The following is a 27850-nucleotide window of genomic DNA, read 5'->3' on the forward strand; positions in this document are numbered from 1 at the left end:
AGCTATGTTATGTGCATATTTTACAAGTAACCAAACAATTTTACAAGTAACCAAACATGCACAGAAAACATACAGAAGGGCGGAAAAGAGAAATCAGTTCCTTAGGGCTAATTATTTAGAGTAGAACTCGAGAAAGTGCTATTTACCGATTTGCATATTTAGCAGATGGCCAGCGAGGAACTGAAGCAAGAGAAAGTAAAGAAAAAAAAAAAAAATATATATATATATATAACTATAAACGTTGGAGGAGAGCCTCTTACATCCCCCAAAAGATATTCCATGTGAAATTTTCTCTGGCCTAAGGCACTCTTTGCTTTGCTTTTTGCCCCGCCTCAGGAGAGGTGTCGCCTCTTAATAACAACTCTGTAATGGACAATAAATGATAATTTATGGGTGACCAAGGACCAAGAAGCCTCTCTGAGTCTTCATTAAAACAACAGTACAAGTACAACCTCAGGAGGTAGGCAATTATTAGATGTTTGCTTGCCATTGTCAATGTGCACAGGTAATTTTTTGTTTTTAAAAGTTCCTTTGTTGAATATTTATTTTTATTACGGAAAAATTTCAAGGTACACAGAAGTAGAAATAATAGTATAACAAACCCTCCCATGTCCATCACCCAGTTTCAACAACTCTTTTTGCCAATCTTGTTTCACAGTTCCTCTGCATTATTTTTTTTCCTTTTGGTCGGTAACCTTTAAAGCAAATACAAAGATGATAGCATTTTACTCGTAAATATTTCAGTAAGCACCCCGAAATTTTACAATAACTTGACTGGTTATCGCAAAATTGACCTGCAGAACAAAATAAAGAAGGAACGTAGAAAACCCTCCCGTGGTGGAAGAAGTTGTCACAAAGCTTATCTAGCTATTCTAGCTCTTCGGAGGTGAGAACTATGCGTGGTATTCCCTTGGGACCGGGCCGGGGTCGGGGGGGGGGTCGGGGGGGCAGTGTTGGTGATAGCGGTGGGAAGGTACAGACCCCTGGGCAGGTTAGTGAATTTCTCCGAAGTGGTCCACCCAGGCATGCGCAATCCAGACACCAGAGTTGCTAAGGCCCTGAGGCAGATAGAAGCGCAGGATACAGTGAAAACCAATCAGAGGGCTCAAAGGATAATCAGTTAGCCAATCCGGATTCGAGACTGAATCAGAGCTTCAGCGTCCTACTCGCCCCCCACCGATATCCAATCGGGGAGCCCGCTACTTTGGGCGGACTTTTCAAAACAGAGAAAACAAAACAAATCGGGGACCTTTAAAAGGTGCAATGCGACCAGAAACTATCTCCTTCCGCCCCTCACGCCTATCACTCCCTTTCCTTCCTCCGTAGGATCAATCGAGGAATAAGGCCGTGCCCAAATTCCATCCTCCTCCTTGGGAGGGAGGAGTGGCTCAGTAAAGCAAAGGCGAGTTGACGAGGCTACAAAGCTGGCTGGAGACGTACACTTAGGGGAGGGACTCTTTTTCAAAGTCTGTTGAGGAGGCTGCGGATCCCTCCGCGGGGAGTCACGTGCCCCGCCCCCTTGGGGGCGTCGGAAACTCAAAACAAAAACAAGGGGTTTTGTTGGGGCCTCCGCGGTGGTGGCAGCGTCAGCGGCGGTGGAACCCATAGTGGGGCAGGGCTTGAGGGACCGGCACAGCGCCCCAGCCGGAGGGTGGGCGCGCGGGGAGTGGGATGAAGCCGGGGCTGTGAGGCCGAGGCGGCGGTGGCAGGGGGGAAGGGTCGGATGCCGGTCGGGGGCACCACTGAGGCGGCGGGTCCCTGACCTCGGAGGCAGGTCCGGACGTCCCCGCCGCACCCAGTCCCATCCAACCGTGACGCCGCGGGCCGGTGGAGGCGCGGCTCCAGCACGGTGAGTGGGCCCACCCGGGATCGCGGAGCTTCTTTGTTCATGGTCGGGACTGCGAAGAGGGATGTCAGAGTGCCCACCCCTCAGCTTGGGGAGCGATTCCGGTTCTGCCCTCAGCCCTGGGGCAGTGGGCGCCCAAAGGCGGAGAGATGCTGATGGGATGGATGGATGGAGGGTCGAGGAGGCTGAAGACAGTTCTTTGGTGTCCCCCCCTCCCTCATTTTGTCACGGTGGCTCGCTGGGGTGGTTCTTCTTGGATTGACAGCTCCGGGTCTCCGCAGAGTTGCGGAATCAGGGCATCGGTGGATGGAAGGGTATTGTCTGGGCACGGGGCGGGCTGCCGACCGGGTGGGCCGCGCCACCCCAGCGCTCTCTGGGACCTAGGTCTCTGCCCCTCGGGTTTTGTTCAGAGGAGGCGCTGCCGAAGCGGATGGGGAAGGCTTTGGGGCCGGACTCCAGCGAGAGGGGCTTCTGGAAATGGGCTCCGCGGGAGGGGCGGGGCTCGGGAGTCTCCTCCCTCCGGTTCTTTGTTCAGTCGCGAGACTTTCCCTCCCCCCACGTTGTGCAAAGCCCCTACCTCCCGGACCCGCAGCCCTCGGAGCCCCCAGTGCGTTCCACTGGGCAGAAACCCCTCCGCCCGCGACTTCAGGTGGAGCGGACCGTCCGGACACCGCCGCCAGAGGACAGTTTCCTGTTTGTGAAGCAGCTGGGAGACCGGGGCTGGCCGGTCTGACCCAGCGCTAGCCGGCGGACGTGACCACGGCCCCTCCCCCTGCCACACCTCCCTGGCGGTGGGGGAGGATTGCTCCGGGGTTCGGCTGGACGTGACTGGTGCCCTCACCCGCTTTTCTCTGGGGTGTGCTGGGGCGCCCCTCGCTGGAGGTATTGGCCCCAGCTCTTTTGTGCTTCCCCCTCCCCCCGCCCTCCAGGATACATTCTAACTGTGTGTGGTGTCTTTGCTACAGATGAAGGATTTGGGGGCAGAGTACTTGGCCGGTCGTGAAGGGGTCCAGCTCTTCGGATTGTTGAACCTCTACCTAGAACAGGAACAGAGATTCCAACCTCGAGAAAAAGGGCTGAGCTTGATCGAGGCTACCCCGGAGGTAAGTCCCAGGAAAGATAACTTGCTCTAGTCGCTGACAGGGCTTGGGCAGATAACTTTAATTTTTTTTTTTTTTTTTTAGTTGAATCTAGACTAAAGGCTGCAAAGTTTCTTAAGACCACAAGTGGTCGTCCTAGAGTACTAAGATAAATCTTAATACAGGGTCATGCTTTTGTTTCTTAGCAAGAAAGAGAGTGATACTAAATCTACGGAAGTGTGGCTTCAAATGTGGCACCCCCCCAGCCTGCAGCTTCAGAGTGGGAGACTCCCTGGGAATTGAGCAGGTCATTTGTGGAAATACCCTCTGCCTATGCAATACTTCTGTATAGCAGGCTCTTAAGTGATTTTTTTTTTTTAAAGAAAACAAGCAAGGAATCTTCTAGATGTCCATTACAAGGGAATTGAATTATGTTTGCTCTTATCCTCTGGAAGTGTGGCAACAGTTTGCTTTATATTGAATTGCTGAATGTCTTTTATGATGTATATTTTTAAAAAGCAGTGTTGTATACACATTTTGTATCTGAAAAATTGTAGTGCTTTGTATTCTTGAAGATGCAGGGGAAAAAATTACCTTATTTGAATCTGTGTGTATTGTCCATTGTAGTTCTAAGACAGTCATAAACTTTGGCTCTTGGTTTTTGTTGCAGAATGATAACACTTTGTGTCCAAGATTGAGAAATGCCAAAGTAGAAGATTTAAGGAGTTTAACCAACTTTTTTGGATCTTGCACTGAAACTTTTGTCCTGGCTGTCAATATTTTGGACAGATTCTTGGCTCTTATGAAGGTATTTCATCGTTTTTATAAATAAAACTTCATTTTTTTATACCCAGTGCCTAGCACGATGCCTAGAATACAAGGTTTCAGTAAATATTTGGCAAATGAATGTAATTATGTCACTATACATAAACATTTTTAATATTTGGAATTGTGATCTTTAGTCCGGATTAAGAGACTACAAAAGTAAGCGTATTATTGTATCTTAAGTTAGGTTTTCCTGTACCTCTTACATACCTTCTCTTTAAGGATGTGAAAAAATGAAGACTACTGTTTTTTTAGGTGTTTCTATATACATAGCTCTCAAAATAAGGTTTTCATATTTTCATCTTCTGTTATGTTTCTGTTGAGCCTAGGTGTTTTTAAACACTTGAAACATGGCAAATGGAAGTATAGCAGTATGTTAAAGGGGACCTATTGCCTTCACTATGAGAAATCTTTTCCAAGCAGGGAGCCACAGTCTCATTAACAATTACCAGCAAGTCATATGATATCACTTTTATGTGGAATCCAAAATATGACACAAATGAACCTATCAGTGAAACAGAAACAGAATCAGGGACATAGAGAGTAGACTGGTGGTTGCCAGGGGGAGGGGAGTGGGAGAGGGTAGGAGTGGGAGTTTGGGATTGGCAGATGCAAACTAGTATATAGAGAATGGATAAACAACAAGGTCCTACTGTATGGCACAGGGAACTATATTCAATATCCTGTGGTAAACCATAATGGAAAAGAATATGAAAAAGAATGTGTATATATAGGTATAACTGAATCACTTTGCTGTACAGCAGTAATTAACATTGTAATTCAGCTATACTTCAATAAAAAATAAATTAAAAAAAAACAATTACCAGTAACTGTTAAATGTGGTGATACTTCTGCCAGTAGGATTGCTGTCAGCTGCTGGGTCAGTTTTCAGGGCACTGAAAAGGGAAGCCATCTGTCCGTGGCAGCTTGTACATATGCTCTACTCTGCACATCTGATGCAATATCTCTCTTGGGGAAATTTGCAGTGAAGTATGGGATGATTCTTAAATAGATAAGAAGATACAAAGATGAATGTATTATTTTTATATCCAAAGAAGTATATTTTCTTGGTATTGGAAGGCTTAATTTATTTTGGGGGAGGTTGTACTATTATGAATTTCATAAGTTTGAAATATAATGTCTAACTGTGAGAAACCTAGCTTTTGAACTTGCATTAAAAATTTTTACCTGCATTTAAATTAAGTAATTTAAATGCTGAAAATGTCTTTTTTGTTTCTTAAAGGGAGGTTAAGAGAGCTTAAAATGTAAAAACGATTAAGTATAACTGTGTGTAAGGGTAAGTACGGGGAAGCAGCTTGATTGTGTTCTGTCTTAAGAATAGGGGCTCATTACAATATTCTTTTAAGTGTGTGCTTTGCTAAGTTAAAGTGACAATTGTTGGAAGAAATGTTTTGTTCTTTGTTTTTCAGGTGAAACCTAAACATTTGTCTTGCATTGGAGTCTGTTGTTTTTTGCTGGCTGCTAGAATAGTTGAAGAAGAATGCAATATTCCGTCTACTCTTGATGTAATCCGGATTAGCCAATGTAAATGTACTGCTTCTGACATAAAACGGATGGAAAAAATCATTTCAGAAAAATTGCACTATGAATTGGAAGCTACTACTGCCTTAAACTTTTTGCACTTATACCATACTATAGTACTTTGTCATACTTCAGAAAGGTAGGTGGGATTAAAAATTAAGATTTTCTACTTGAGCATTGCTATAAGTAACAGTAAAGAATTAGAACTCTAGTGAAATTTGTTTTTACCTGCTCCAAACTTTCAGCCTGGACTTTTAATAAATCCTTAGAATTGTTTAAATCTTTAGAAGTTTAATAAATAAATATTTTGTTCTTTCTTTTCATTGTATAGGAAAGAAATACTGAGCCTTGATAAACTGGAAGCTCAGCTGAAAGCTTGCTGCTGCCGACTTATCTTTTCAAAAGCAAAAGTAAGTCAATTTCTTTCTTATATATATCTCACAGTTTCTGTTTTTCCCCCTGCAGTTTCCATTTTGAATTAAAAAAATTATTTTTCTTTTTTTTCTTGTAGCCATCTGTATTAGCTTTGTGCCTTCTCAATTTGGAAGTAGAAACTTTGAAATCCATTGAATTATTGGAAATTCTCCTGCTTGTTAAAAAACATTCCAAGGTAAATATCTTCAGAACTTATTCTTTAAAGCAAGTTTTTTCCTAGTGTCTTATTTTATCTTTTCTGTAGTGACTTAATCATTAAGTAACACTTTATGGGGCTCTTAACTGTTACTCATTTATTCTTGTATCTTAAGTGTTGATGTTCTACAAATGCAGCTTCAACCCAGACAGTATTAAGCTGGAAGGGAACCTGGTCACTTAGGCTAGCTTCTTTCTGCGTTTAGACATCCCTTCTGTAGTCTTCTTGCCAGTTGGTAATACAGCGGTCTACATTGCCCCATGCACGTTGTTCTATGATGCGTATTAAGGGCTTCCCTGGTGGCGCAGTGGTTAGGAATCCACCTGCCAATGCAGGGGACACGGGTTTGAGCCCTAGTCCAGGAGCATCCCACATGCCGCAGAGCAACTAAGCTCATGCTCCACACTGCTGAGCCTGTGCTCTAGAGCCCACGAGCCGCAACTGCTGAGCCCGTGCTCCGCAACAAGAGAAGCCACCACAATGAGAAGCCCGTGCTCTGCAACGAATAGTAGCCCCCGCTCGCCACAGCTAAAGAAAGCCTGTGTGTAGCAACGAAGACCCAACACAGCCAAAAATAAAAAATAAATTTATTAAAAAATAAAACCCATATTAAGAAGTAGAGTTAGTAAATGCACGAATGGCATCCCATTACATCTGTAGGACTGAGTCATCGTCCCTTTAGTAGCATTACCAAGATAACATCAGCTATGTTGTTTTTTGTTTTTGTTTTTTTTTGCGGTACACGGGCCTCTCACTGTTGTGGCCTCTCCTGTTGCAGAGCACAGGCTCCGGATTCACAGGCTCAGTGGCCATGGCTCATGGGCCTAGCTGCTCCACGGCATGTGGGATCTTCCTGGACCGGGGCATGAACCCGTGTCCCCTGTATCAGCAGGCGGACTGTCAACCACTGCACCACCAGGGAAGGCCTGGCTATGTTTTTCTTTTAAACTCCTTTGTCAGGCTAGCCTGATAAGTTTTTTCAATCATAAAGAGGTGTAAACCAAACATAAGCACAGTCCTTTTTCTTACACTGATAGTCTAGTTGGAGAAGTATGGAACTGAACACGAAGCAGGGTGTTCTGTCATTTACTGTTCTGTGTCGCAGTCCTGTAGGGTCTGTGTCTGAACATAGGCAATAGTTCGGGATTTGGTTAGCAGAGAAGTAGGGTAGACCGTGAGAGGAACAATGACTTGGAACCTGGTTCTACCAAAACAATCTTAGACAGTGGAAGTTTGGGCAGCAAAGGCTTACGGCTAGGAAGCTGGTGGACTAGAAGGGTTTGGGAATCATTTTAGGGTAGGTTTGTAGATAGAATATCTAGGTGATAGTCACAAGCAGGAAGTAGTACACCCAACTCAGTGGTTTTTAGAGGCCAAGCATGGAAATGAGGCAAAGAGTCACGAATGACCAAGATTTGGACCTAATGGTGGAGAGAATATTGGTACCATTGAGGGAAATTGGAGAGAAGTTAACTGTGATCAAAGAAGTATGATTTTAGGTACTTGTATACCTTTCAGATAGGTAGATGTCTAGCAGATACTTGGCAGTCTGGACTAAAAACTCCAGATAAATTATAGTTGGAGATTGAGATTAGCAATTTCCCATGAGGAAATAATAGTTGAAACCGTAAGAAATTTGGGGGAGTCCTTTGCTTAGCGGTTGATTAAAACTCTGGGTTTTCAGTGTTGGCAGTTTCCCCACGTAGGAGATGTAGGAGGTGATGTCAGGAGAATAAGAGAGTGGTAGAAGCCAGGCTACCAGGGGATTAAGATGTGACTGGATTAGGTGGAAATGGAGGCCAAGATGATATAAAATCATCATCTGTTTTGTGGTCAAGTACATGCAACGTGAAGCATTTTGTTTTAATACGTAACTTCCAGCTTTTGTTTTAATCACGAATTTACTAGTTTGAATCTAAACCTTTTATAGTAATGTCATTTGGAAACATCTTCGGTGAAAATTGATTCCATGAAATAAATTAGGGCACTCCCCAGTGGTGGAGGAACTGTGCCCTTCTGGGGGAATTCCTCTTCTCTCACACTGCCAACTTCTCCATTTGCATATATCTGGTGTCTTAATGTAAATGCGTATTTTAGCAATCCAAGTCATGCTATGTTACAGAAACATAAGTTATGTTAATTCCTTTGCATTGCGACTGTCAAAGTATATACTTGATAATTGATTTATTAACAGACCTAGTGTTTTTAGGTTAGTGTGCTTTCTTAAGACAGGCAGAGTATTCTCTGTATTGAATCCTATGTAAACGATTTATACCTGTGGTGCTCCTCCCCTAAAGCAGTGGTTACCAAATTTTTACTGCACATTAGAATCACCTGGGGAGCTTTAAAAACCCTTGATGCCCAGATGACACCTCATATCAATTAAATAAGAGTATCTGAGGGTGGGAGCCAGGTGTTTTTTAAGGATCGCAGGGTGATTCCAAGGTGTGGCAAGGTTTGGGAACCGCCGTCATAACCTCTTCATTTAAATATTTTTTTCAGGTTAATGACTCCGAGTTTGTTTACTGGAGGGAGTTAGTTTCTAAATGCCTAGCTGAATATTCTTCTCCTGAATGTTGCAAACCAGACCTTAAGAAGTTGGTTTGGATTGTTTCAAGGCGCACAGCCCAGAACCTCCACAATAGCTACTATAGTGTTCCTGAGTTGCCCACAATACCGGAGGTGGGGTGTTTTGATGAAAGTGAAAGGTAAGCAGGTTCCTTGACTAATGACACTTCCGCAGACTAAATGTTACTGATTTTTGTGTATTAGAGCCCCTAGCTCTGATAGCATCATTTCTTTGGGTAAGAAAATTAACCAGAAGTAGTTTTGTTAAAATAGGCAATAGTTCGGAAGTGTGCCCCCCCCCTACTTTTTTTCTTTATTAAAAAACAACAACAGGGGCTTCCCTGGTGGTGCAGTGATTAAGAATCCGCCTGCCAATGCAGGGGACGCGGGTTCGAGCCCTGGTCCGGGAAGATCCCACATGCCGCGGAGCAACTAAGCCCGTGCGCCACAACTACTGAGCCTGCACTCTAGAGCCCGCGAGCCACAACTACCGAAGCCCATGCTCCTAGAGCCTGTGCTCTGCAACAAGAGAAGCCACCGCCATGAGAAGCCTGCACACCTAAACGAAGAGTAGCCCCTGCTCGCTGCAACTAGAGAAAGCCCATGTGCAGCAATGAAGATCCAACACAGCCAAAAATAAATAAATAAAATACAAATTTAAAAAACAAAACAACAACAACAAAAACCAGCATCCCATACGTCATTACCTCCCCGGGACTTATAACTGGAAGTTTGTACCTTTTGACCACCTTCATCTACCACCCCCTCCCCCCAACTCCGGCAACCAGCCATCTGTTCTCTGCATCTGTGAGTTCTGTTTTGTGTTTTCAGATTCCACATATAAGTGAGATCATACAGTATTTGTTGTTCTCTGACTTATTTCATTGCTCCTGTTTAAAAAAACTGGTTGTTTCCCATCTTTTTTGCTTTTTGAAATACAGTTTAGTTAAGAAAACAGCATTCTGGGTTTTTTAACATTAGTATGAATTTCTAAAATGGTCCTGTGGAAAGAGGCTGCGGGTTAAATAACTTGAAAGTAAAGGGAACTACCGCCACTGATGCGGCAGAGTTCTGTAGAGATTTTTAGTTTTGTCAAATGCCGTTGTCTTATTCAGAGTTTATTTTTGTTAGTAAAGTGAATTATTTAATTTTATTGAATTTCACCGTTTTATGCTGTAGGGAGAAGAGACCATAAGTTCCATTTTCCTAGCTCGTTGGTTTCTTAGTTTGATATTTGAGAAGTTCAGTGATGCAATTATTGATGCAAGAAAGACATCAAAACCATGTGATAGGAGATCTTTGTCATTAGTTTGCATTTACTGGATTTAAAGTACTTAGAATTCTATAGTTATTGCTGACAGAGTTATTACTTGGTACAAGAATTATAGTTTGGCAAGTGGTAATTTGTTTAAACCTCTTAAGCAAATCTGTATTTTCTAAGGAGCTTACAATACACTTCACTTTAGGAAGTCCTTCTAAGTTAAATTTTGTCACTGTAGAGCTTAAATTTTGAATGTAAAAATCCTGAGACTAGAGCTGCTTGTTCAGCAGTTTAATTTTGCCTGTATGACATTTAGACGTGTTTTAAATGATGGGATCCTCTTCTCTCTGTTTTTCCTTTTAGCGAGGACTCTTGTGAAGATATGAGTTGTGGAGAAGAGAGCCTCAGCAGCTCCCCTCACAGTGGTCAGGAGTGCACTTTCTTCTTCAGCTTCAAAGTGGCACAGACACTGTGCTTTCCGTCTTAGAAATCTCATTGTTCTGGGTCCAAAATGAAAGTGTGGTACAGGTTTCAAAGCAATAAATGGGGGAGTAGGTAGTTTCCTGGTGCAGCCCCCATCTAGGCAGGAATTGCATAGACTCTGGAATACCTACCTTCTATTTATTATTCAGATCAGATCTGGCCTATTTTCATATTTAATCCTAAGCCATCAAATGGGTTAGTGCCTCTTAAACAATTAACAATACTTCAGACATTGGCACTTTATTTTTCTCCTTGATCTTTAGCTACGTGGGGGAGGAGGGAAGGTGCTGATACCTTCAATTTATTACTTTTCAAGAAGATTTTTAAAGTTGAATAGTGTAGCGTCAACTTTTTTATAAAGCCTTCAGGTGTCTTTACTGAAACAGATTGGGAGTGTGCAAGTGCTTCCTTAGCAGGGACAGTGGATAATCCTGTAATGGTTTATCTTAGATCTCTCTCTCTCCCGCCCATTCTCAGAGCAGAGAATATACTCTTAAATGTCAAAAACCTTTTTTTTTTTGTTTTTTTTAAATGATCAGTGTTCTATCTGATGCAGACTCTAGAAACTTAGGAATTATAATGTTGACATTTCTGTGAATTTTGGTATGTAATATCTTCATTTCTTTGAGGTTTCTGCCAAAACAGAAATAAGCAACAGACTAGGGTTGTTGGATAGTTGCATTCCTAATGATTAAGTGTTGTCAGACTATAGTATTATTTTAATGTTTTTAAAACAATCCATAATCTAGGTGTGCATGTACCTGTATGAGAGCAGTGCAGCAAGTTGAACAGAACTAGGTAACTATGGAATTGATAAATGTTGACCTAATAGCACATTTTGTCTCATTTTCTTCTATTAAAAAAGTCTGCATGATTACATTGTATTTCCTTTGTAATTCACGTTTCAAAAATAATGGTATTGTACATGGGTGCCAAGACTGAATATGAAGTGTAAAAAAAAAAAAAACCTGAGTGTTTGTAGTATTATAGTTTTAAGCGTATCTGTGTGGTGGTACAGCCATAAGAATAGGGATTTATCAACTCTGTACACATGAGATTTTGTACAGAGAATTTTTTTAAACTTTATAAACTGTATATGAAAATGTAAATCTTTAAAAATGTACATAAAAATCCTGTATTTTTTTACCGTGTGTGTGATAGTCTAGTCATTGCATGTAAATATAATTTATTGTGTATTCTGTATTATAAATCATATAACGATGACTTACTTTTTTATTGGTAAGTCAGCATCCATCGGATGTTTTTTGAAGTGAATCTTTTTGAAGTAATAATAGATTACAACTCAGAATAAAAATATTAATGAATTGTACTCCTGTCTACAGTCACATTTTAATTTTTACCTTTTTGGTGAAAAAGAAAAGGTGCTTGCTGTATTTCAGAGGGGAGGCTTGAAGTGAGGCTGGAGCGCCTCCAGGATAAGCCCTGTCTCTGGTTACCAGAAGTCCTCCAGGTAGTATTTCCTCACTGCAGTTTGGCCCTGAGCCTTGGAGATACTGAAAGTGAATCTGTCACTGGAGAGTTGACCTCTCTCTGGGGTGTACTCATATTAAAAGAGTGACATATTAACCTGAATGCCTATTAGTTTATAGCGAAAGCCAAAAGGTATCAAGTAGACCAGAATACTCACGTTGGCAGGTTAGTACAGTTTCTCTCTCTGCAGACAAGCCAACTTCTCTTCAGAAGGCCGCTTGGTGAATAAGCACTAGGGGAGTTAGCTTTGACTGGACCTTGCCAGCCTCTAGCTCTTTGGATCTTTTTTCCCAAGCTTTAGGCTTCATCTGCAAGTGGTGGCCTCCACCACCCTTTTTTTTTTTGCATGGGTTTCCTTATCTAGTTTGGTTTTGTAGACCTTTGTTTGTTCTAGTTGGTTAGAAAATGAAATACACAGAATATGGTTTTCATGTAATACCTCTTCTCCCCTGGCAATAGGGACATGTTTTCCTACCCTCCTAGTGGAGAATCTCTGCTTGAATGACCCTCCCTCTCTTATTAAGCAATTTGGCAAATAGTAGACAATATTTTCTGCTTTCAGATTTTGATTTGTTGAGCTGTAAAAGTCATTTGTGGCTTTGCAAGTCTTGAACCCTCTTCATTTCTTCTAGGGTTTTATTGCTTTTCTTACTACATGGTCTTTCTGTGTGAATCTGTCCACACGTGACTTCATCTGTTCTCCTTTCTGGTTTTCATTGTGTTTAGACCCTTTTCCTGAACTCCCAGCCTATTTGTTCAAAACTGGTCATCCCACTTGGAAGTTTCTGATTACGCCCAAACCTGCTCTTCCTGTGTGTCTGTTTTGAGAGTAGGTATTCCATCTACTCAAGCTGGAAACTTAGGTGATTTCCTCATTCCTTCTTGCCTGCTACCTCCGGCCGGGAGGTCACCATTGATCATTTATACTGTGTATCTACTCTGTCTCCACTTTTCTGACACTGGCTTGGCTCAGACCTGTTCTCTATTAGCAGGGTTACTATTGTACAATATCCTAATCATCTCTCAGTCTCCAGGCTTACTTCTGATCCCCTTGCTGCCTGGGTATCCTTTTGAAATATGCAAAATTTTAAAAAATATGCAAATTTGATTGTCTCTCCTGAAAAATTATTCAGTAGGTACTTCTCAATCAGGATAAAGTCTATATTGTGACATACAAGTCTCTTCCTAATCAGAACATGGCACCTTTCTCTGGTCTTTCTTTTCCTTGCCATTTCCTAGAGCTATAAAATGTGTATTAAAAAAAGGTAACTGGCAGCTATGTGGGAGATGGAGCAGGTAGAGATGAATAATGTAATGGGGAGACCAATCAGGAGTCCTGCAAAAATCCAAGAAGTGATGAAGGGCTGAACTAAGGCAATGGCAGTGGAGATGAGGAAGACAGGTAGGACTAGAGAGGCACTGTCCTTTGTCTTTAGGCATTAGAAGTAGACTCACAGACAAGTCCAGGAGCCTGGTTATGCCCTTCTCGGGCCATTCAACCAGTTGGCTTTCCCATAATTGTGATGAATAAAATTGAGAATCAAGCCCCCTGCCCCATTCACAGCAGAGGTGAGGAGAAGGCTGACGTTTTGGTCTCATACTTGCTCCTTGATTTGGCAAGAGATTTGGCTTTTCAGGTTTCAATTCTGTCATTTCCTAGGATGTGGTGTGCACACTTTGCTGCTTCTGCCAAAGTGCATGCTGAAATACAACTCTCCCTGACCCCTTGGTCCGCACCCATTTGACTCTCAGAAAGCGAGATTGGACAAATAATGTGTTTCATTCACCTGTTATGCTTGGAGTTAATACTCAGGTTAAGTGTACAGGCATTGGTTCCAGAATACAGCTTTAACCATTTTCTTGGTCTAGGATCTGCCTTTTTCCTTCACTTTCTTTCACTGCACACTGGGTTCTAATATGATGTTCCCCACTGCCTCCCACCTTCCGTGGCATGCATGCCAAGTGCCAGCTTATTTAAGCAACCGACTTATCAGATTCTTACATGGCCAAACACCATGTACTTTGCATTTGTCACTTGACTTGAGTTTTTCTCACTATTTATACCAGAAATGGTCAACAACTTTGCTTTGTGGTTAGCAAATCGGATTGTGTGGTAGATAGTTTCCCAATAGCCAATGAGTCCTCTCATCCCTGTGCACTATCAAGAGGTGGATTCCATTCCCCTTGAATTTCAGCTGGCCTTGTGCCTAGCTTTGCCTACTAATGTGCAGTGGAAGAAGTTCAGTGCATGTCTAAGCCTAGGCTTCAAGAACTTCCCTTTTATCCCTCTTGGAAGCCAGCCACCATGGTGCAAAGAAGCAGGTTGGGTTACTGATAGTAGAGAGCCCATGCAGAGAGAGGCTTTTGGAGATGGGAGGCCATCTTGGATGTTCCAGCCTCAGCTAAACTCCCAGCTGCACACAGCTTGCATGAGCATCTTCAGCTAAGCCACACGGAGCGGGGGAACCACCCAACTGATCCTAATTAACCCACAGACTCTTGAAAAATAATAAATCATTATTTTAGGCCACTAGGTTTTGGGGCTGTTTGTTACACAGCAGTAGATAGATAGCTGCGACAGGTTGCTTGTTATTTATAGTCAAATGGCAGTTATTTCTGAGTGGTGAGATGACAGATGACTTTTCTTTCTAATTATGCTTATGTGCAATATCCATTTTTTTCCTTCAAATGGATTTGAGTTATTAGTGTATTGACAGAATAAGGAATGAACTCTAATAAACACATACTGATTATATCCTTTCCTTGATTCAAATCCTTAGTGGTTTCACATCACTCCTGAGCATCAAGTTCAGACTCTTTAGCACAGTTTACAAGACCCTGCTTGACAACCCTTCTCAGCTTCATCTCTCACGGCATCCACATCCACACGCTTTCCAGCCTGGTTGCAGTTCAGCTCCTTCCACTCATCATGGTTTCGCTCCCTCCTGTGACTCCATGCACACTCCTTCATCTGCCTGGAACACCTTTCCTGTCATCCTTATCTGGAAAACTCCTACTTACCACCTTAGGAGTCGCTTCATTCTCTCATTCACCACCAGCTATTTGAATGCCTCTTATATGTCAGGTAGCACACTAAGGGCTGGATATACAAAACCAAACACAACGCACAATGTCCCTACCCTCATGAAACTTACATTCTAGCCCAGAACCAAATAATTTACAGCAAATAATATGATTTTTAAAGGTTGTGATGATGTGTTTTCTTCCAAGAAATCTTTCTGGAACTTACCTACTTACTTACTTCCCTCTCCTTGTCAGTGCTACCTGTTTCCATAAAACTCTATATTTTTCTTATCCTACCAGTTAATACCTTGCTTGTCTGCTTACCTTACTTGTCTGACGTGGGAAGGCAGGGAATGTTTGTCTTTCTTGCTATTGTTGAAGCTCCAGCACCCAGCATAGTATCTGGGCCAAACTCCTCCTACGCTGGCTGTTACTGGCAAAAAAAAAAATAACCTCACTGTTCACTTAATATGTTCCAGGCACCTTACATGAATTCTTTAGTCCTTCCCATGATGCTACTAGACAAGTACTGCTTTAGTCCCATTTTTCATATGAAGAAACTGAGGATTAGAGAAGTACTTTGACACAGATCTGGGAAGTGGCAGGCCTATAACTCAAACCAAGTCTGTCTGCCAAACCCTGTGCTCCTAACCACAGTGCTAAACTACTACCCCAACCTTGATGGTACTCATTAAACAGTTGTTGAATGATGAAATAATAAAAAATAAACGTTCTTATAAAGAAAATCCTACGCATAATCCCAGTAAAGTAAACCACAGTATTCTCCCGTTGTTCAGTTTTTAAGTGCTCTCCCCCATGTAAAGGAAAAGTGGCTAAGATGTACAGTTGAAATGTCTTTAATCACCCAGGAGCCACTTAGGGTAATGTAAAATTCAAGGCAGTATAGTGGCAGAGAAAATGAGGCCTCATCAAAAGCTGGAAACTTCTTTGCACTCAGGTTTGTGGGCCCTTCCCAGCCTTTGTACGTCAAGTTCCTTTTACACTTAGGTTATACTTTATACTTTATTATTAACTTGGGTTCCAAGGCCCACAGTCATTCGGTGTTCATGGGGCCGGGGCTTTGTCACAATAGGGGACTGTCTTGTTAAAGGTTTGCTTGCCCTTTGCCTGTTTTACCTTTATCTAACATAGCAGTCATCCCCCACTTACTCATTTACTGTTCTGGGATATTTTTCCAATAAGTATTTCATGTGTCTGTGGTTTATCCTCTTGCCTAAACGCTAAGTTCTCGTGAACCTTTATATCCTTCAAGGTGCCTAGCGTAATGCTGGACAAAAACACGTGTTAACACTTTTCTACATGTATCACACCCGACAGTGTCTTTTCCATTCCCGATTGCAGCTATTCATAGCTCGTAAAGGTGAACCTTCATGCATGCAAGGATGAAGTCACCCTCTCCGAAGTTAGGATTTCAAGTCATTATTAGGGCATGTGGGGGGCCGTGGCCCACTGCTACAGTTACATGCACCACAATCAAGAGTAAGCTGTAGGGCTTCCCTGGTGGCGCAGTGGTTGAGAGTCCGCCTGCCGATGCAGGGGACATGGGTTCGTGCCCCGGTCCGGGAAGATCCCACATGCCGCGGAGCGGCTGGGCCCGTGAGCCATGGCCGCTGAGCCTGCGCGTCCGGAGCCTGTGCTCCGCAACGGGAGAGGCCACAACAGTGAGAGAACCGCGTACCGCAAAAAAATACATAAATAAATAAATAAATTAAATAAAAATAAAAAAAAAGAGTAAGCTGTAGTGAACAGGAACACAGGCTCCCACTGGACTATCAGAGTCTGATCTGGTTTCACCACTCACTGTCTGACCTGGCTGGCCATTAACTAAAGTGTTTATGCCTCAGTTTCTTCGTCTGTATAAAGGGGTCGATGATGGATGGACCTGTGACAGACACAGAAATGTGCTGCCGAGATGCCCCAGCTGCTGGGAGTGCTTTTGGCACACGGCCTTCCGCAGATGGCCCCTTTGGGACTATGACCCGGAGAGCAGCCTCACCCAAGGTCATGCCCTGCCCAGGAGGGCCAGCATCTAATGACTGATTGAGGGGGGAAGACGCATGAAGTCTTGGTCACTTTGGTTCAGCACAGGACAACCCAGATGGATCACTTTTGTCCCAGAGCTCTCCATGGGGCTGGCTGAGGCTGCTGTTGGGTCTGTGTTGTGGCTCAATTTCCTCCACCCAACCTTCCTTTCTCCTTCCCCTCCCTGCCATGGGTGCGGATCACAGCGGTGTTTCCTACTAAACATCCTGCACCCTAAGCTTTGTCTCAGTGTCTGCTTCCCGGACACCACCATTTGCAAAACTGTCTCGTGGGGTTACCGTGTGGATTGAATGACATGACGATACATGATAAAAAATTTGAACAACACCTGATATGCACTTATGTAAATATTGGCTATAATAATTATGACCCCACTTTTGTCCCTACTCTCCCACTTCCCTTAGACTCAATTATTTATTCAACTATTATTGAGCTAATATGATGTACTAAGTTTTGTTCTAGGCAATGAGGATGCCAAATAGAATCAAACACAGGTCATACCATTGAGAAGCTCATCCTCTAAAGGGAGAGGCAGACATATCAGTTACCACGCAATGTGAGAACCATAGTAATTGAAGTATGTACAAGGCATGGTGCTAGCATCCTGGTGTTGCCTCTGCATGAGTTCTCTAATCTTCTGGATGGAACTAAAAGACCATTTGGTGTGATTTCAGTCATTCCAGGGAGGCCCTGATGGTCCATCTTTTTTCCAGTGCCCCTCACATCCCTGTTTCCCTCTAGCTCATTCTGTCATCCCCACTTTTGGAAAGTCTTTCCTTTAGCTAAAGATTTTGAATCTGGTTAAAATGCAAATATCTCCAATAGGGTTTTCACCTTCATGACAGTCAGAAACTATGGTTTGAGCACCTATTTGCTGTGAGTGTAGTTTTGGACAAGTCACTTGTGATTATTTGGGGACCCCAGGAAGTAGATACTGAGATGAATTCCAAAGTGCGTGCAATAGTTGTGTTGGGGGATGTGAATGAGTAACGGGGAGGAAGGACGAAGGGTTGGGCAGGGAGAACCTGGAATGGTGATCAAATCTGACAAGACTCAGCCAACCTGGGCCTTAGGAACACAAGCTGCCCATTAGAAGAGCCCCATGTTGGGTAGCAATGGCCAGGGCTAGCAACCTGAGTGCTTAGTGGCTGACTGAGGATTACTCAAGGAGAGTATAGCTTCAGCTCAAATGCCGAGGGGCTTCCTGAAGGGGCTGCAGATGGAGGCTGTCCTTGCAGGGGAATGGCAGCTTCTTCCTGGAAGGGAGATCCATGGGGTGCATCTCCAAGGGGCCATAACTTCTTTGAGAACTACTTTTTTAATCCAAAAAGAGGAGACACCTAGAACTGCAAAAACTCTTGGCAAGAACACTCCATTCAAACCCCTGCACTAAGAGACTTGGCCGAACTTTAACTGGCTTCTTGCAGCCCAAGGCCATGTTCCTGGGACAACCCTGCTGCCTTTTGAGTTCCTCTCTGGAAAAGCTCAGGGCTGTCTAAAGAATCTACAGTTTGTTCTAGCCAACACCTGACCTCCCTTTCCTAAGTCATTTACTCTAAAGTGTTGACAATGGTGAATCCTTTTTCTGTCCCTTTGAGATGTGTATCTCCTACACCTCAGGAGGGTCTTTCTAAAGGATCTGAAAGCCATTCCTTTGACATGTAATCATCAGGAAGGACTGGGCCTCTGTCTTCCAGTGTCTGTGGGAGGGTAGAATCCTAACTTCGTTAGTTGCCAGATAGCAGACACAGCTGCCCTAATCACATTTACACTCACCAACACTTCATAATTTTTCATTGAGCCTCCACTCGCTTCCCCTCCCTTCATCCTCGTTCTCCCTTTAAAATCTCCCGTCGCCTCTGTCCCAGATGGATGGCACTCAGCTCCTTCTCCTCCTGGAGTCTGTTTTCACCGCTTTCACTAACGTCCGGCTTTGCTTATCGTTGACAATGCTAAGATCTGCCTTTCCTACCTCCCAGGGTTTTGAGAACTGAAGAAGTCAATGGAGAAAAAAAGTATTCTGTAAACTGCGAAGCTCTTTACAAATGTGAGTTGTTGTCCGTATGAAGGCATTGCCTATATTTTCCTGAGAGGTTTTGAAAAATACATCAAAATATTTTTTCTGTTCTTACATCTCCTCTCTAAAAATGTAAGCAATATAGAGGAAGTGGATAATGCCTACAGTGCTACCCCTCAGAGATACTGCTGTCAACAAATGATATTTATCATTTCATTCTTCTGATGCAAGTATAAACACATAAACTTTTTTTTTTTTGCATAGGTGGCATCCTACTCTATATGCTCTCCTACAACACACTTTTCTCATTTAACAATATATTGAGGCACATGTCAGCATCAATATGGATCTGCTTTCTTCTTTTTAATGGCTGCAGAGTGTTTCATTTTATGCTCATGGGATAATTTGCTTAAGGTCCCCTTCTAATGGATATTTACATTGTTTCCCATTGTTCAGTATTTTTAATCAGAGCAGCAATAAATATTCTTGAACATACATTTCTGCTTACCCATGCAGTAATTTCTTTAGAATACCTTTCTAGAAGTGAAATTCCTGGGTCTAGTCTAAGGGAACACATATTTAAAATGTATATATTGTTGACCTGCTCCTCTGAAAAGTTATACGGGTTTACACTCCCATCAATAATGCGCATCAGTGACAGTTTTTTTACTTCTGCGCCAGAGGATTTTGATGGGGGATGGGGCTGGGAACAGCTTAGAAAAAGTGCATGGGATCATTAGACTCCTAAAGGACACAGAAAAAGTTGTCACTAAAAGGGATGTGGCGGGGGGGGGCGCATAGACACTAAAATCTGGGCTCAGAAAGTCACCTGCTTCCTGCTTTCCGTTGGGTCCCCCGTCCCAGCTTGTCCACCGCTGGGCATCACACATGCTAAGCCACCAGAACACTGAATGTCTTTTCATAGGATGTGCAGGCAGGCAACTGCAGCTGCTCCCCCTGGGCCTGGGCAGGCAAAAGCCTCCCTGCGCAGTGCAGGAGAAAGCCCTGCCTGCGGCTATAGCTGCCTGGCCTCAGCCCTGTCCCATCTTGTACATTAAAGAGGAGCAAAGTTGACGTGTCCCACGAAGGGAAGGCGATCAAAGGCTAGACAAGATGCCAAGTCTCAGAAGTGGTGCTGTGCCTGAACTTGGGGCTCAGCCCCAGGTGCAGACATTTATCTTGGTTGCTTCAGGGAAGCCTTTCATGTTATTTTTGGGTGGAGCATCTGGGCAGGGAAGGAGGCGACGGATGACAGGGAGGCCCATTTTACCTGCCTCCATGCCTGTGTTGTACCAGTTGCCAGGGTTCTTCCCTTTCACCCCCTTTTTTTCTTCTTATTAATTTTTCTTAAACTGAAAAGATTTGGGCACGTAACTTTTATGGAAAAAAAAAACCCTTAAAATATAACTCTAAAGGTCATCTATTATGTGTCCATTCTCATGCCACAAATGTCTTCATGATATACATTACCTGCCAGCTGTTGCCACAGGGGTCTGTGTTTTCTACATAGCTTCTGAGAGCTAGTCGTTTTTCCCTTTGCGTCTTACACTAAGCGGCTTTAGGGCACACTGGTGCAGCTGCCTAACAGCTGTCGCCTGGACTTAGGGCAGGACCCCTGTTTGAGGCTCAGTGATGTAGTTCTTTTATGCAGTTTCTAGGACTCTGAGCTCCAGGAACAGATAGGGCTGCTCAAGCAAGCAGTAAAATGGTCCTATGAGAAGCACTTCTCCTTTGCCTGGGGAGCAGAGAGGACTAGGTGTTTCCTTATCCAGGGCTGGCCCCAGCAGCTTCTCAGGACTGCCTTCTCTTCCTTTCTCGATGCTATTAGAAGAACGTGAAAAAAGACAACACAGAGGGAAGCAGACCTAATTATCCATTTCCTCAGAGCATTAGCACCCATTACTCCTTCCTGCTCTGTTTAAATCAACAAGATTGCCCACCCTTTTTTTTTTTTTTTTGTGGTACGCGGGCCTCTCACTGTTGTGGCCTCTCCCGTTGCAGAGCACAGGCTCCCGACGCGCAGGCTCAGCGGCCATGGCTCACAGGCCCAGCCACTCCGCGGCACGTGGGATCTTCCCGGCCCGGGGCACGAACCCGTGTCCCCTGCATCGGCAGGCGGACTCTCAACCACCGCGCCACCAGGGAAGCCCTAGTATCTATGACATTTTGATCTGGTTGTATTACGGAAGACTATAATTCCCCTGTAGAGACTTTATGTCTTTTCTTGAAGTCTTGAGGGCCCCTATGCAATCATTTCAAAACCTATACTGCCATCCCAGAAGTGTTTTAGTACTCAGTCTTGAGAATTTGGTAGTATTATTTTTCCAGTCTGCTTTATAGTACATTCACAGAATTGTAATTTGAAAGATAGTTCAGAATTTCCATATACATCCAGCTTTTTTTTTTTTTAAGTACTAAATATGGAAGATACAAAGATAGACACGCATATTGGCTTTCTTCCTTTACTGATAGCAAAGGCAGAAAAAACAAAGCGTTCAGGAAGAGGGAAAAATACAGGACTAACAAGAATGTAAAAAATCTTGTGGAGAGAGAAGCAAGAGGGAAGGAAAGGAAGCTGCACATGGCAACAGATGAAAGAACGGGGATTAAAATATGGAGGGAGAGGAATTTACCGGGGAAGCCAGCGAGCCCAGGCAGATCCAGTGTGGGCTGGCTGTTAGAAAGAGCCTGGATTGGGAGTAAGGAATTGTGGGTCTTAGCCCCAGATTGTTGATAGCTGTCTGACCTAAACTAGTTACTCTGCTGCTCAGGAACTGACTTTCCTCCTTATAAAATTAGGAGATGGGACTCGGTGACTTCCTGAGGTCCAGTGTAGCTTTGTCATCCTCCTTCTAAAAGTGTGAAGAAAACGCCAAAGCAACTCAAGACTTTTGTCTTCTGGGAAAGTTTCTTGAATCCTAGATGAGAGGATTGTCATGACTACTAGTTGTCATCTTTTTGAAAGATTACCTCCAGTCTGTGATCTGGTCATCGGTTTTAAGCTCCGGATTGCACCCAGTCCAGTTTATCTTGATGTCTATTAATTTTCACTTAGAAGGATAGAACTGATACATGATTGTATAGACAACTCTGATAAACATTCATAAATGGGGCAAGCCCATTCAGCACAGATACCATCTGAAACCAAGGCCAGGATAAAGACCTTAACGTAGACATTTCTTGGGGATGTGCTGCAGGTGGGCCTGATCCAGAAGTAGGTACCATTTGGGCAGCTCCATAATTTTCAAGCCCTGGTGAGAGAGAACCATCTCAGGCAGGCAGCTCTGAGCAGAGTGGATGTGAGAGTGGTACCAGACATTTGCGAGCAACATAGACCTGCGGAAAATAAACCACGTCCTTATTCACTATCCAGTGTGTGTGGAGAGGACAGGCCAGTCTGCAGATCTCTGAAGCTGTGTCTCATGGAGGCTGGAAAGCTTATAATATTTATGTTGTAGAAAAGCTCTGATGTGCGATTCACTCTTCCCTTGGCTGAAACTTCACATCTTCTGATTTTTTTTCTAGCTTTGTTGAACTTAGAAACAGCTTCCATGAGCTTCTTGGGAGAGTTCCTGTGTCTTCTTCATTGTTGTATGGCCAGCACCTACAAGAGTGCCCGTCACATAGTAGCTGCTTAAGAAATGAAAGTTGAGGGAATTCCCTGGTGGTCCAGTGGTTAGAACTTGGCGCTTTCACTGCTGGGGCCCCGGGTTTGATTCGTGGTTCGGGAGCTAAGATCCCATCCATGGGATGATCAAAAAAAAAAAAAAATGGAATGAACAAAAAAACAGATGAAGCTACTTCCTCAGAGGAAATTATGCTCTAGAACTGATGCTATTTTAAAGGTCTACAGCAGGACTACCTATGAAATAAAAGGGAGTGGCAGTGACACTCCTTCAGAACTCTGAGAATTGAAATTGTGGAGTCTGCGCATAATGGAAGAGAGCAGATATTGGGAGAATTCTCCTTAAAGCAGAACAAAATAAGCAAACACGTGATCAAAAAAGAAAACAGAATGTCTTCTGGGCCCCAAGGTAGAGAAAACAGGGCTTGGCTACAGCATTCCATGTTGGAATCAACACGGCTAAGAAAGCATAAGCCAACAGAACAGGGATGATTTGAGTGGAAACAGAAAAACGAGTCAGAGAATCAGAGACCAGCTTTGCCATTATTCACCTGTGTAGGCGGGGGGCATGGATGTCCTTTCTGCAATAAGAGAGCACCCACATGAGGCATATCTTCACAGTGAAAACGTATTAGTCAGAGTAGACTTGCTCCGATCCTGTATTCTCTTAGCACAAATATTTGATTTCCATGATTTCCTTTTAGGGAACAGATATGCTAACGCTGCCCTCTGCTGTCCGTTCAGCTCCTCTAGGAAGCAGGTGCTGAGATGGAGTTAGGGGTATACGAGGTTTATTGGGCAGTAATGGCCGTGAAAGGCGGGGTGGGGTGTGGGAGAAGCAGGATTGGACAGGAAGAGCTTCAGACTGTGGCTTGCACCTGAACAAGTCTCTACCAACGCAACAGGGGGTGTCGGAACAAAGATCAGAGGAGTCCTGTATTGGGCAGACCTGGCCAGACCCTAGTAATCCCAGCTTGTACAGTATCGGCTGGGGGCTCCCCAGGAAGAACATGGCCTCAGCTCAAACATGTCACGGATCCAGAAGGCACTGCCGCTAGAAGCTGGCAGTCAGCTGCCCTCCTTGAAGCTGGAGAGCAAACTTTCTCGAAGGGAGATCGGTGTGGCACACAACCACAGCTGCCGCACTCTCGAAAGCCATTTCCAAATCTCTTATTCCGTGCCAACTCCCACCACAGAACAGTGGCTAGGACACGGATGGAGCTGGAGATTATCATGCTAAGTGAAGTAAGTCAGACAAAGACAAATATCATATGATACCGCTTATATGCGGAATCTAAGAAAAATGATGTCAATGAACTTATTTACAAAACAGAAACAGATTCACAGACTTAGAGAACAAACTTAGGGTTACCAGGGGGGAAGGGTAGGGGGGAGGGATAGGTTGGGAGTTTGGGATTGACACGTACACACTGCTATATTTAAAAACAGATAACCAACAACGACCTACTGGAGAGCACAGGGAACTCTGCTCAATACTCTGTAATAACCTAAATAGGAAACAAATTTGAAAAAGAACAGATACATGTATATGTATAACTGAATCACTTTGCTGTACCCTTGAAACTAGCATGACATTGTTGATCACTATACTCCAATATATATTGATAAGAAAAATTTAAAAAAAACAAACAGTGGCTAGAGGGTTAGATGCTTGCTTTCCCAGCCATCTTGACAATTGGGATGACCATGCAACCGTGTTCTGGCCAGTGGAGCTTCTGGGAAGCTAACTGGGCAAAAAGACAAAGCCTTATGAAAAGCATGCCCCCTTCTCCCCTAACCAGCTGTTTGTCTTCTGATTTTTGCACGCAATATTGATATCTGGGGTGGCAGCAACCTTGCAACCACGAGGCCATAAACAAACGTGCCAAAGTGTGTAGTTCTTTGATGATATTGATGAGACTCTGCCCTTTCTTCTTGTTGAATAAACAATTAATAATGGACTTACGGTTTAATCCACTTTTTTTCCCCTGTTACTTGCAGCTGACTGTTACACTCATTGCCTGGTACCCATAACTTACAGAATGTATATATGAGTTCCCATTTAAATTAGCAAGTTGGCATTCTGCTTTACCTATCAGTTTCTTATTCCCTTGCTTAGAGTGAGCCAGACCTTATGAAATCAATATTCACTGAGTGCACTGAGAACATGGTTTTGAGGCCTGAAAAGCTAGACTACTCATGGGAAAGGGTGACAGTGTGTATTCACTCAGTGTCCTTCCTGAGATTGTGCTTTCCAGTCTTAGCAAGTGGTTTTGCATTTAATCAAGCCCCGGGGTAAACTGACATTCTGTGTCCCAGTCAGCTACAAGTTTTAAAACATTAAAAGCCTGAAACCTGTAACCTATTTGATTGGCTCTTCTGCAGTGAAGACATAAAAAAGAGCCTGCACTTTTTTTTTTTTTTTTTTGCGTTACGCGGGCCTCTCACTGTTGTGGCCCCTCCCATTGCGGAGCACAGGCCCCGGACGCTTAGGCTCAGCGGCCATGGCTCACGGGCCCAGCTGCTCCGCGGCATGTGGGATCTTCCTGGACCGGGGCACGAACCCGCGTCCCCTGCATCGGCAGGCGGACTCTCAACCACTGCGCCACCAGGGAAGGCCCAGAGCCTGTACTTTTAAGGTGAATCTTCAGGTCTGATTAATTATAGTGTGTGGGACAATAATGGAATACTATGGAATACACACTATGGAATACATCATGGGCGCTGTATAGGAAGATGAGTAGTGGATGTAATTTTTTTTTATGGAAGACAAACATTGTGGCAGCCTTCTCTTATCAAGGTATCAACACCCGTGAGCAAATTCATTAGCTGTCACATTGGAAGACAGAGACATGGGAAAAGGATACAGAGTAGTTAAGTTTTAAACATGGTTGAAGGAAATATGGGGTGGGAATAGAGTGTGGAGACCACCATGTTGCTGGGCTGCGGCAGGAGCCATTCAGGGTATCTGTGCCTTCGCACGAGGACCCTAGATGCCTGAGACATCTGAGGGGCCCTATTTAGAAGCAAAAATATACTGTTTTGATTTTCTCATCTGTACCAGTCAGTGTTCTCAGGGGAGCAGATGACACACTCAAATTAGGATAATTCAAAGAGGGTTTAATAAAAGGACTGTTTCAAAGGTAAAAGGTAGCGAGCGTATAGGGAAAGCATAAGGGACGGTGCAGTGAGCCAGAGCCAGAAACAGCAAAGCTGTAACCAGATTAGGCCCAAAGAGATGAAAGGAGGATATGGTTTCTGGAACCCAAAGGAAAGAGTTATGTAGAAAAGATGACTTGAGAGAGAATCTGTGGCTCTGTTTGCTGTGGGAGCCAGGGGGATAAAATATCCCAACCTCATCCGCCTCCCTCCTTCTGATCTCTGCAAGGGCGCCCCATCACCCCAGCCAGAAGCCAGAGAGTGTAGGAGAGCCTCATTTATACAGTCCGTCCTGGCTAGTCCATTTCCTGGCTAGAAATCACAACGCCGAAGAGCTGAGAGTGGGTCTGAAGGGCAAAGAGAAGATACCCTGTCCTTGCAGAGGTGGCACTGAACAACTCTAGGACCAAGACAAGGAAGAGAGAGAGATGAAGAAACCAGGCCTGGATCATCTGCAGATGGTGTAACTTGTTCCTCAAAATTTGAGCACGTCCGAAAACACATCAATAAAAACTTCAGTCTTTCAAGTAAGACTTGGATTCAGCAGGCTCTGTGGGGAGATGCTGAGGAGGGTTTTTGGAAATGTACTTTTGGCTGGTACTGAAGGAATAAGAATTCTCCTTTCAACTAGTTAACTCGTTATTTCATTGAAGTGTAACATAATGGAGAAATATATAGAAATGAATATTAGTGTTAAAGAAAATGGGACTGAATAGGAAGAAGGGGTAGGGGGTGGACACTTATGGAGGGAAGCAAGGCTTTCCAGAAACCCTCAGCTGATGACTCATTGCCCCAATCTTTGCCATATGGAGGTGGGCACCGCTAGCTGTGAGGGAGTCTGGGAAAAGAAGTGTTTCTACCTGGGTCCATGGAGGCTCTGATCCAAGGCAGGTTTCCAGTGGAAGACAGAAAAAGCGGAGTAGATATTGGGCAGACAACTAGCAGTGTCTACCGTCTGGCAAAAAACTAAGGAATTTACCCCCCAATTCACAGCTACTAAGTGATGGAGCTGGGATTCAGAGTCTGTTCTTTTTGACTCCAAAGCAAATGCCATAGAGCTGTAATGGAAGGCTGGTGCTGGCTTCCTACCTTAACGTAGCGGTAAACAACTCGTTTATTAGAAGCTGGTTTATTAGATACTTATTAGGTACTTTTTAGATACTGGTATTTATTAAAGGACTGGCATTTATTCTGTAGGTAAGGATGGCTTTGGACCTATGGAGAAGGAAAAACAGGGTATTTTTAGGAGATGAATTAATCTGATCTGGAGTCAGAAACACTGGATATTGGTTCTAGTTTTGCCACTGACTTATGACTCAGAAAAGTCACCTAATTTTCTGTGCAACAGTTTCTTTTTTTTACTGTCTATACAATGGAAATAACAATACCTTCTCAAAACTCACAGATGATGTGAAATGTAATGACAGTGTTAACAAATGCTTTAATATCTGTGAGTAAAGTGTTGTAAGGAAAAGCCTGAGACATGTGGAACCAGCATTTTTGACCATGGTGCTCAACAAGAACTTTCCAGATAGAGGCAGAACATCACTCCTACTGGACGAAGTGACAGTGGGATTAAATACTACCAAAAGCTAAGAACTCAGAGAAATGACTGTTGGGAACGTGAATCACAGACACTGATAATGCCTCCTCTTTTCTCTTCTCAAAGAACCTGCCTGCCTTTTCTGACTCCTGGACGTGAAGGGCGCCTGCAGAGAGGATCAAGTGCTGAGATGAGCTGTCGCTGAGATCCTTGCAGGAGACCTTTTCTAACATATGGGTCCTGAGGAAGCTCTGTGGGATTCCAAAGCTGCCTTTGTTAGTCTTTTTTCAGAGAGAAAATGTGAAAAGCAACTGCAGCAGGTATCGTGGTATGCAAGACAGGAGGAACTAGGGCTAAAAATCAAGGGAGACTTGTGATAACAGATCCATAGTATTTTGGAGCTGGTAGCAACCCAGCTTCAAAAACCACCTCGATTTGCAAGTTGTCATTTAAAAAGGTATATGTACTTCCTTTTTAAATGCTTGAAATGAGTAAATGTACTCAGGGTAGCTGTTGAGAGGATCTAGAAACACAGATTGCCTGAGTCTAAATTCTGAGTTCAAACTATGCACGTCATCTTTCTGATCTATTTCCTCACCTGTAAAATGGGATAGTAATAGAAGCTTCCTTGGGTTACTTTGATTAGACAAGTTAACCCTTGGCACACAGCACGTACTCCATAAATTCTAGCC

General features: G+C 43.6%; 1 protein-coding gene across 2 annotated transcripts; it reads left to right on the forward strand.

The window, feature by feature from the left end:
• Positions 1-1435: 1435 nt before the first annotated feature.
• Positions 1436-11565, forward strand: CCNG2 (cyclin G2). Of its 2 annotated transcripts, none has more exons than XM_067736333.1 (8): positions 1436-1849; positions 2812-2949; positions 3596-3733; positions 5181-5431; positions 5624-5702; positions 5804-5902; positions 8426-8631; positions 10116-11565. In XM_067736333.1, exons 2-8 carry the CDS (start codon positions 2812-2814, stop codon positions 10237-10239), a joined length of 1035 nt encoding a protein of 344 aa, XP_067592434.1. In that variant the 5' UTR covers positions 1436-1849; the 3' UTR covers positions 10240-11565. The 2 variants fall into 2 exon arrangements, with proteins under 2 accessions (XP_067592434.1, XP_067592433.1); XM_067736332.1 differs by lacking the exon at positions 1436-1849 and adding an exon at positions 1936-2728.
• Positions 11566-27850: the final 16285 nt, after the last annotated feature.

This window comes from Pseudorca crassidens, chromosome 4, assembly GCF_039906515.1.
Source record: "Pseudorca crassidens isolate mPseCra1 chromosome 4, mPseCra1.hap1, whole genome shotgun sequence".
In the NCBI taxonomy this organism is placed as follows: domain Eukaryota; kingdom Metazoa; phylum Chordata; class Mammalia; order Artiodactyla; family Delphinidae; genus Pseudorca; species Pseudorca crassidens.